General features: G+C 48.3%; 1 protein-coding gene across 3 annotated transcripts in view; it reads left to right on the forward strand.

Annotated features, from left to right (window-relative positions):
• The window catches only part of cntn6 (contactin 6), a 69,371-nt gene that overhangs the window by 34,455 nt on the left and 25,182 nt on the right, over window positions 1-9,734 (forward strand). For all 3 annotated transcript variants that reach the window (XM_076013389.1, XM_076013387.1, XM_076013388.1), the window contains 2 exons: window positions 6,161-6,293; window positions 9,667-9,734. The exon at window positions 9,667-9,734 is cut by the window's right edge and continues 56 nt beyond it. In XM_076013389.1, coding sequence (XP_075869504.1) covers window positions 6,233-6,293; window positions 9,667-9,734 — 129 coding nt within the window. In that variant the 5' untranslated portion in view covers window positions 6,161-6,232. The remainder of the gene's footprint in view (window positions 1-6,160; window positions 6,294-9,666) is intronic.

Consider the following 9,734-nt stretch of genomic DNA (forward strand, 5'->3'; position numbering starts at 1 on the left):
TAACGTGATTAATCTTTCCTGTAATGACTCATTATCTGAAGCATCCACGATTAAATGATCCAAGTCGTGGAAGACGAAGAAGAAGAAGAAGAAGAACTGCTCACTCTACAGTTCTCTTCTTTACTAAAGTCAAACTCCCTGGTGGCGCCGGCGAGCTGCTGCTGCTTCCAGGAAATACACACACACACACACACACACACATGTGTGTATATATATATATATATATATATGTATATATGTATATATATATATATATATATATATATATATATGTATATATATATATATATATATATATATATATATATACATATATATGTGATAGCCCCTGGTGTAAAAACGCACAATTTGCTTTTCTTGAAGAAGGGCACATTTTTCTGTGCCTGCCTGACGTGTTTACAGTGGCGGCGCTCGCTGGGGAGCGTGGAGGTTATTCATCACGGCCGCTACGAGCGGGACGGGATCCACCTGCAGAATCAATTCATCTCTCGGCAGGCCGAACCCGAACCACGCCGTCGCAGCGCCGCGGCCGAGCGCCACTGCTGGGTTGCTGCCGTGGTTCTCCGGCCCGGTCGCCGGGTCGGGCGGCCAGACGTCAGGATTAAAAGGCTGATTGAGCGGTTTCATACAATCAGGCGGAGGCGTCGTTGCGGATCGATTCGGAATAATCTCTGCTTTTCTCTCCGCTGCCCGCTGCCTCGTTCCGCCATCCTCTGATGGTTTCACCATCACGGCCCTGACGTTCCTCTTCCTCCTCCTCTTACTCCTCTTCCTCCTGCTCTTACTCCTCCTCCTCCTCCTCCCGAGGGTGGAGTGAGTGACGGTGACGTGCGCTGTGAGCACTCAATCAGTGGCCAGCAGGCTCGGCTGTGGGGCCCGTGTGATTTATGACACACTGTAAATGACCGCATTTATAACAGAGCTTTTCTTTTTTTTCTTTTTCCCAGGAAGTTGAGGGATAGAGTAATAACTGGGCCGTTTCTCCTCCTTAGTCTCTCTCTCTCTCTCCCTCTCTCTCGTGTGTGTGTGTGTGTGTGTGTGTGTGTGTGTGTGTGTGTGTGTGTGTGTGTGTGTGTGTGTGTGTGTGTGTGTGTGTGTGTGTGTGTGTGTGTGTGTACTGTCTGTTATGTGTGATTAGTTTAATCCCATCATCTTGTCGCACAAATTGAAAGATACACTTTTTTTTTTTTCATCCCCGGTGATGAATGCAAACAGGCTCTTTAATCTGAACCTGCAGCTGGCCAGATGTTTCACAATCCGCTTAACCAACGTGTCCTGGCTAAACCGGAATGTGTGTGAAAGGAGAACGTCGGGAATTTCCGACTGTTTTCGCAGTAACTCGTTTGTATGAATGTTTGGTCAGAACTACATGAGTTCTGATTGGACAATTTTGACTTTACTGGCCTTGTGCTATAATGTTCAATACATGTAAGTGAAAAAAAAAAACCTGCTTTAGATGATATGATATGATGAAAGGTCATAATGCACCATAATTTACCAGGATTCAGTTCAGCAGCCTGGAAATATTTCCCATTTAAAGACCCAGTTGATGTACCACACCTGCTCCTTCTGGGATCCATCACATTTGTTGAAGCCCTTTATTAATTTATTTTCCCCCTGCGATCCGAATGGTCCCAGTTTGTCTCTCAGTATTTCACTGGCGGACGGCGAGGGGCCGAACGTTTCTCTTCATGCCAGGAGGAAAGTCATTCTCCAGAACTCTGGATACTTGGCCGTGATTCAGGCCCAGAAAGCAAAAAAAAACATCCAAAATTAATAAAAATGAAACAACCAGAGGAACTAAAGGGGAGGAGGGGGGGGGGGGCAGTTTGAAACTGTGAAGTTTCCAGAAGTTGGCATGCTGTGTTCTCGCACCGCTGAGATTTGAAACCTTTTAAATCTGGCTGAGAGGTTCTGGAGACTGGCCCAGTCTCATTAGCCTCGCTCTGGAGGAGGAAGGGGGCGGAGCTTCAGCTGGGGTTCAGCTGTCACGGGAAACAGGAAGCCTCTGCCAGCCTGCGTTCGTGTCCACACGACAACCAGAGGCTTTTTTTTTTCTCTCCGCTGGTTTTGGACCCACTACAGTTGAAACTCCGCCCACCAGGAGGTGGGGGCCATTTAAAACGCTACCTTTCGTACCAGGAGCAGCTGAGGGAATCTGATTGGCCCGCTGTGAACCTGACAAGCAAGAATTGTCTTCTGGTCCAGGAGGCCCCTCCCACTTTCTAACTGCTTTTCACCAGCTCTCTCTCTCTCTCTCTCTCTCTCTCGCTCGCGCGCGCGCGCGCGCGCGCGCACACACACACACACACACACACACACACACACACACACTCAAAAACTGATTTGTCACAGCATCCAAGATTGAAATTTCTAATGATGTTCTTTAAATCATCTTCTTTCAAATGAAAGCCAATAATACAGTAGTTAGTCAGTTAAGTCTTCGTGCTTCCTTTGATCCTTTTCAATGTCATTTTAATAATGACTGCTTGTAAAAACAAACAAACAAACACACTTTCCCCGCAGCCGTTCTTCAGCTCCTTGCGTCTCTCCAGTTGCACTGAGCGGCTGAAGGCGACAACACAAAGCAGTGAGTGACTTACGACGAGTCACTGACTGCTTGGCAGCGATTCGTTCGGCTCACCGCCTGTTACTCAGTTCAGAGGAGCCTCGGTACCGATCACGCCGGCTCCGTCCCGTCACTCATCATTATTGATTTGCCCCCCCCCCCCCTCTTTTTCCCTTTAACCTTCCGCCCTCTTTGTTTGTCATCCTGCCACCGGCCTCCATCAAACCTGGATCTGGATCAATAGCTGGAGATTTGTTTGATGACTTCCCTTATCAGAGCCGCTGGCTTGATGTATCCGCCGGCGCCGGAACTTTCTCTGCCGGACGGTGTGTTTGTTCCAGCGCCCCCTTGATGGAGGCGGCGATGCCTCATGCATGGATCTGATTGGGAATGTGACAATGTGGCGCCAGCAGGTGGAGATCGATTGATAGATGGATCGATGCCGCATGTAGTACAGCAGCAGACGTCTCGGGTCAAAATGCAGATCAGTCCATCGGCAGTTCCACCTCGGCGCCGTTTAAAATTCAGATGGAACGAGCGCAGAAACGAGCCTCCAGACGGCTCCCGGCTCTCCGGGTTCTGGTGGTAGTTGGAGCGTCTTTAGTCTCAGGGATCCGAATCAGCCTGAGAGTGAGAATCGTTCACCCGCCTGGGCTTGAACTCAGCTGGGTGTGATTGTGATTTTCGACTGAAAACGCCACCTGCTGGTGTTCGTCACGACGGAAGAGCGGAAGATCTCGATGCGATGCGGCCGCAGGAAGAGCAGTTACTCCAGCAGTTACTAGTTTAGCGGTTAGCAGCTACTAGTCACTTTTCAGTAGCAGCCGATCCCTGGTTCGACACATCCTTCCACAGCCGGCCGGTGCTGGTGGGAATATGGGAAGCATTCCCCGCTCCGTCTAACGAGCCCCTGCAGCTGGGAATCATTAGCGAGCGCAGCGGGAGCCGCCGCCGATCAATGCTAATTTATCTCGGCCGCGGCGTCGGCTTGCACTCGGGCGCTGATCTACTTTATTTGGGACCAACAGCGCTTCCGTCTACTCTCCTCGTTGTTTGGATTGGCCGACCTTGAGGATGGGGGTTGGGGGGGGGGGGGGGGGGAATTGGAGGTGGCGTTGGCCTTAATGACGCTTCACTCCTCCGTCTACGCCGCGTCCTCCGGGGAGGATGTGTTTCTTGGTCACAGTCCAGAAATTTAAAGTAGCTGCTTGTGATCTCCGTGATTAATTCATACACCCTAGAAGGAAAAACACACACACACACACACACACACACACACACAGTAGCAATTCTGCTGCCCGGTGGATCGTGATCGCAGGTGCAGGGAAAACACGGAATGGGATGAGGCCTGGTTAATGGCGCCCGGAAGGGAAACTATCCGTGGGGGATAATCCCAAACAGTGTAAGGACCCCCCGCCACGGATAATGTGCTTCACGCCGCCAAAACTGCCTCTCACGCCGGCTGCGGATGGTGAGATAGCCGGCGGGAGATGATTAAAGGCAGGAGTGGCTACTGACAAGGATAAATGTTTCGTATATTCTGTGTGGAGGAGACTTTTTTTTTTTTTTTTTAATGCCGGTTTAATGTTTCGGAGATGATGAGCTCCTCGCACCGGACGAGCCAAACTGGGAGGAAGCTGAGACGGGACAACGTTCCACTGCATTCCACACTGAGTCTTGGTTACACATGGGATTGACAGCATGGGATTGACAGAGTGACAGCAATTTAGCATCACTCTGGACAGTTCTGGAAGTTCTCATTCCGATGTTTAATTAGTCAGAAGAATATCAGAGAAACATCATTAAACTGGAAAGTGCAACGCTTCCCCAAGTTCTTGAGGATTTACTCATATACTGTGACTCCAAAAAGTGCCTTTGCTGCAATAAAACCCATCTGACGTTCAGCATGGAGCGTCAGAGTGTTAGCAGCAGTTAGCGGTTGCTAATTACTTTCCAGGGCTTTCTTGGCTGTTGGTCAAGCAGCCGGTCCCAGGTCTCGGTTCATCCAGAGAGTAAAGAAAAAAGAACAACTTGTCAGACACGGGGAACAGACAGAGCTCCAGCAGACTGTCACTCACCTCCTGATGGCACGTTAACACCTGAGCTGTGAAGAGCCGGAGGAGCAATATCCAACACCATCATCCTGTCAAGACTGAAACTGATGCTGACCTGTGACAGGAATTCTGAGAGAAGCTGGGGAACACAAATTCTTTCTTTCTGCCTTTCCTTCTTTCTTTCTTTCTTTCTTTCTTTCTTTCTTTCTTTCTTTCTGCCTTTTTTTTTTTGGTCCAAGAGACTTTGGTGACCCCACCTGGTGGGAAATGCACTGCATTCCCACCAGCTAAAAATGGATCCATCCGATCTCATATTTGAACAATCAGTCAGTCGTCTTTCTGTTATTTTTTGGGGTTGATCACAATTTTTTGTTTACTTGTCTTTTGAAATCCTCCCGTGCTTGCTGATCCATCTTTATTTTTCAGATTCAAACGTTCTTTTGGTCTGTGCCTTAGTGGCCTTTTTCTTTTTAGAAAGTCTTTTGCGCCACTCTTTACCACTAGTAATACAGAAGACAACCATTAGACGTATTGCTAACCGCCTCCCCCCCCCCCCCCCCCCCCAAAAGGCTGCAGTGTTTTAGGTCCGAGGCTATCAGGCTGTGCTGTGGGATAGTTCTAGTCTCTCCTCTCCACCACCGCTTTACTTTTTAGTTTTATTTTTTCAATTTATTTTTCCTCCGCATGATAAATAGAGTCACTGCCGCTCGTAACGCAGCGGGATCGTAACGGGAAGAGATGCAAGTCAGCAAGCAGGCTGCAAACCAGCAGCCGCTGTAAAAACCTCTCCTGTGCTTTTCCTGTTTGTCGTTTTTCTTTTCCTCGACATTCCTCTGGAAAGATGCTTCCTCGCCGTCGCTGTTCAAACCAAGAGGTTTTTTTTTCCTGCTGGGCACTCGGAGAGAAAACATCGCACCCCGATGCATGTTTTTTTTTTTTTTTTTTAAATAAATAAAAAAAAAACGTCTGCTTTGAGCAGCGGAACCCTGTGATGAATAATGTAAAGCAGTGTGGAGACGTTTTGCTGGAGTAAATATGGAGTTTGTTGAGCCAATAGTTTAGCGGCGCTGAGCTCCTACCTTTGGCAGGGTGTTCATCTGCTACTGCTGCCTCTGGGAGCTCATGCATAGATCGTGTGTGTGTGTGTGTGTGTGTGTGTGTGTGTGTGTGTGTGTGTGTGTGTGTGCGTGTGCGTGTGCGTGTGCGTGTGCGTGTGCGTGTGCGTGCGTGCGTGCGTGCGTGCGTGCGTGCGTGCGTGCGTGCGTGCGTGCGTGCGTGTGTGTGTTCGTGCCTCCCGGGAGCGAAGCTGCTTTTGAAGCACTTCATATCTGGGCTCCCTGCCATCGGTCGTTGGATCTCCGTACAGATTTTTTTTTCCCTGCCGGGAATTAATGACGGCCAACTAATTTAGCGGCCTTAGTGGTTTGTTTCCTGTTTTGTCAGAGAGGTCGACGCTCCGTGTTTATTCTTCCCTCTCTCTACCTCTCTCTCTCTCTCTCTCTACCTCTCTCTCTCTCTCTCTCTCTCTGTCTTCCAGCCCAGAAAGTCTTCCGGCACATTCTCAGCATTCCGCTGGACGGGGAAGACGGGGATCCTCTGACCTTGGAAGATGAAGATGCTGTTGCCATGGGAACTGCTCATCCTTCTGTCACTCAGCGGCTGCCTGGCTGGTGAGACTTGGCCGCCTCCCACCGCCAACGCTACCTGACGTGCACCTGTCCCACAGACAGGCGGTTCCTGTTTGAATTCAAAGACGCAGTATTAAATATCTGAACTCTCATTAGAACACGAGTTTAAGGTGGGGAAAAAAAAGTCTCTCGGGAGGAGATCAGATCAATGATAACCAGTTGCATTGCATATCAATTATCCATCCACCCAAAAAAAATGGAAAGTTGAACATCTCTACATGTATTTTCAATAGGAGTTTAAATGTCTGAAAAAGTTCACTTTTGCCCTTCCATAAATTCTCTGTCTTAAATGACAAAGTCTTCAATTACTCTGTGACCATTTAATGAGCCGTTCCACTGTAACGACTGTGTCGTGTCTACTTAGACAAGCGTAGCCGACTGGCAGGATCTACCAAGTAAATGAAACATTTTAGCACCGACTGAAGTGTGTGGATTTTGTGTATTGTTTATCCTAAAAATCAAGCATTGACCTAAAATACAAGATCAAATCCTAAAAAAAAACAAAAAACAAAAAAACACTGCGCTTCCAGCCCACCAGGGGGCCACAGCTCCTCAACTTGGTCAACATTTTAAAAATGAATCGCACTCTGTGTAATATTAAAAACTTCAATCACAGCCAGACAGGACCTTTGATGAGGCTTCAGACGCGTCGTCTTCCATTTCAAACATTTAAGGAGACAGAATGGACAAAACGGGTTACATTCCGCTTGGGCGCAATCTGTGAACGGAACCCTATGGCCATATGATTTGAAAATCTTTCTAAAAGCACAAAGTGAAAGTGGTTCCTGCCGTTCTTGACGTTAATTAGTCTGAAAGCGTTATTGGTCCTGCGGCTCCGCTGAACATGAATCTGTTTAGCTTTTACATTGGAGGCGTTGCTAACCTTGAAAAGATATATATATATATATATTTTTTTTAAAGAAATGCCCCGCCGGCCCTTTTAAAGTCTCTCTGTTTTATTATGCAATTTCCTTACTTTATGTCCCAGCGCTGCCACTTAGATTAAGTGCAGCAAGAAGCACTAAAAAAAAAAAATCCTCAGCAGCTAATTTATCCTGCGCTGGTCTCGGAGCAGCAGGTCCCTGCAGAGTGGCGGCACGTCAGCCTTCTGCAGGAGCCTCAGGTAGAACATCCCTCTGAAGGCATTTTTACACATCGGGAGGCGTTTTGCTGAGTTTTTCTTTCTTTTTTTCTGTCACCCCCACGAAATGCAAATTCATTCAAAAATCATTCCGCATAAACAATCACACTTTTATCTCTCTGTATAGCGTATTGATTCGTATTTGTATCGATTTCCCTCTCAATTTTTTGTGGGACGAGCGACGAGCGTCAGTCCATTCTTGTGACGTTGACAGAGGAGGCGTCATCTGAGCAGTGAGACTTGTGACTCACTTGCTTGACAAACGAGACATGAATCATGAAATCAACAAGTTTGGATCCTGACCTCTGCAGGCGGTGGAGGGGGCGGAGCCAAAAGCTCCTCTGCTGCCTTTCTGAAGGAGTAACTGAGCGATTTTTAACCCCTGACACGTCGGCCGCCATCTTCAAACAAGAGCAACAAACCTCCAACTTGTGAGAAGAGGAGTTTTTTTTTTTTTTTTTTTTTTTTTTTCTTCTTGCTCCTTGAACGCGCCACTGATCTGTCATTTGCATGCATCCCCATGAAAACCAATCAAACGTCATCCCTGAACGCACGCCCGAGCACGAGCAGCTCCGGCTGCCAGAGCTTCATTGGCTGTGTTCAATGTGGAGGACGGCAGTGACGTCGGAGACGAGGCGTGAGGAGACGGCTCCCGCTCTCGTCACGGCCGTGATGATGTCACTGAGACCAAGGGGGGCGGGCCAAGGTCGGCCAAGGTCGGTGCCTCGTCCTCCGCAGTGCAGCTGACAGGAAGCAGCTCCCTCTCAGTCAGCATGTCAGTCAACGAATAACTCCCGCACCATCTGTGAAGGCTGGGGTGACTGTGCGGACGTGCACGGCTCCGCCCGCATCAGATATAAATACTTTAACCAAGTTGAGTTAGGAATGACTCAGCGAGTCTGACGACTCGTCAGACCGAGTCCCTCCGTCTTTTCCCAGAATGGAGCAGCAGCCTGCCAGCCTGCCAGTGTGTGCTGCCGCCACAATCAACCAATAGACAGCCCCCAATGCCTGTCGTCTGTCAGCGGACGTCCCATCAAGTCACTGCCAGCCTGCAGGTGAGAGTTTCCAAACACCTCCAGAGCCGAGAGCCAGAGTGACTCAGTGGCCTGTCGGGCAGAACCTGCAGCTGTCACGCAACTTCATTATTTTGTCTGCCCGCTGCTGTGACTGTGACTAAAGGTCCCGTTTATCCAGAAAGACCCACCGACAGCAGCAGCAGCAGCAGCAGCAGCAGCAGCAGGTGCTGCTCAGTGTGTCTGCCTCAAACTTTTCCCATCCCTGCAGAGTCTCTGCTGAGGCCGGAATCAGAGCCGGAGACCAAATGATTCATTTTGATGGACTTTTTTTTGGGGGGGGGGTGCGGGGGGGACCTCATATAAAAACCCTCAACTCAGCACTCAACTTCTTGTGAGCACATGAATATTTATTCCGAAGGTTTAACTGCCACGTCCGTCCGTCCGTCCGTCCGTCCGTCCGTCCACGCCGCACGCCTCATTTCCTCATTTGTTAACCAGCGCTGCTCTTCAAAACTAATTACACTTTTTTTTTTTTTTCCTGCGCAATTTTGACACGAGGGCGACGTCAACTAACGAGCCTGTTGGCAGAAGGACTCGGCGGCTCGACAGGCGCGGCGCTAAGGAAGGTGACAGGCGTCAGGACCTGCTTATCAAACCGGCAATTACCCCTTTAAAATAAAAATGACTTTTTTTTTGTCATTTTCATTTCCTCTGTTAGATTTTCAATAGAGGAATGAAGGGAAAATAAACATTATGCTAATGTTGCTGCAATAATCAGACTGAGAAAGTGTTTCCTTTAATTGGCCTGTGATGAAAAGCCAAGTGTTCCAACTTTTTTTAAAGACGTGTTTTTCATCCCAGTCTCCGTGAGCTCAGGCAGCTTGAGTAATTATGATTATAATAATAATACAAAAAAAAAACTTTTTAGATGTCTAAAAAAGTGCTTATTTAGCCTTGTGTTTACAGCCTCCTGCTGGAACTGAGCCTCCGGAGGGGCCGCCACCTTCTCCTGCCTTGTCGCCACCCTGTGAAATGTACATTAGAGGGTTGTTGTTTGGTTTTTATTTTATTTTAATTATTGAAGTAGCTCCTCGACAGCTAATTAAAAAGCCACAGAGTTTTACTACCCGTGTCACTACCTGTGTAATTCATTGTCACTTTATGCAGTTTGTCTGTTTTTTTCTCTTTGTCTCAGAGAACTCGCAGCACGGCCCCGTCTTCACCCAGGAGCCCAGCGACGGCGTTTTCCCCCTGAGCAGTGAC

Source organism: Nelusetta ayraudi, unplaced genomic scaffold, assembly GCF_046127955.1.
Source record: "Nelusetta ayraudi isolate G7.1 ecotype Tasmania unplaced genomic scaffold, CSIRO-AGI_Nayr_v1 ptg000146l, whole genome shotgun sequence".
Taxonomy (NCBI): domain Eukaryota; kingdom Metazoa; phylum Chordata; class Actinopteri; order Tetraodontiformes; family Monacanthidae; genus Nelusetta; species Nelusetta ayraudi.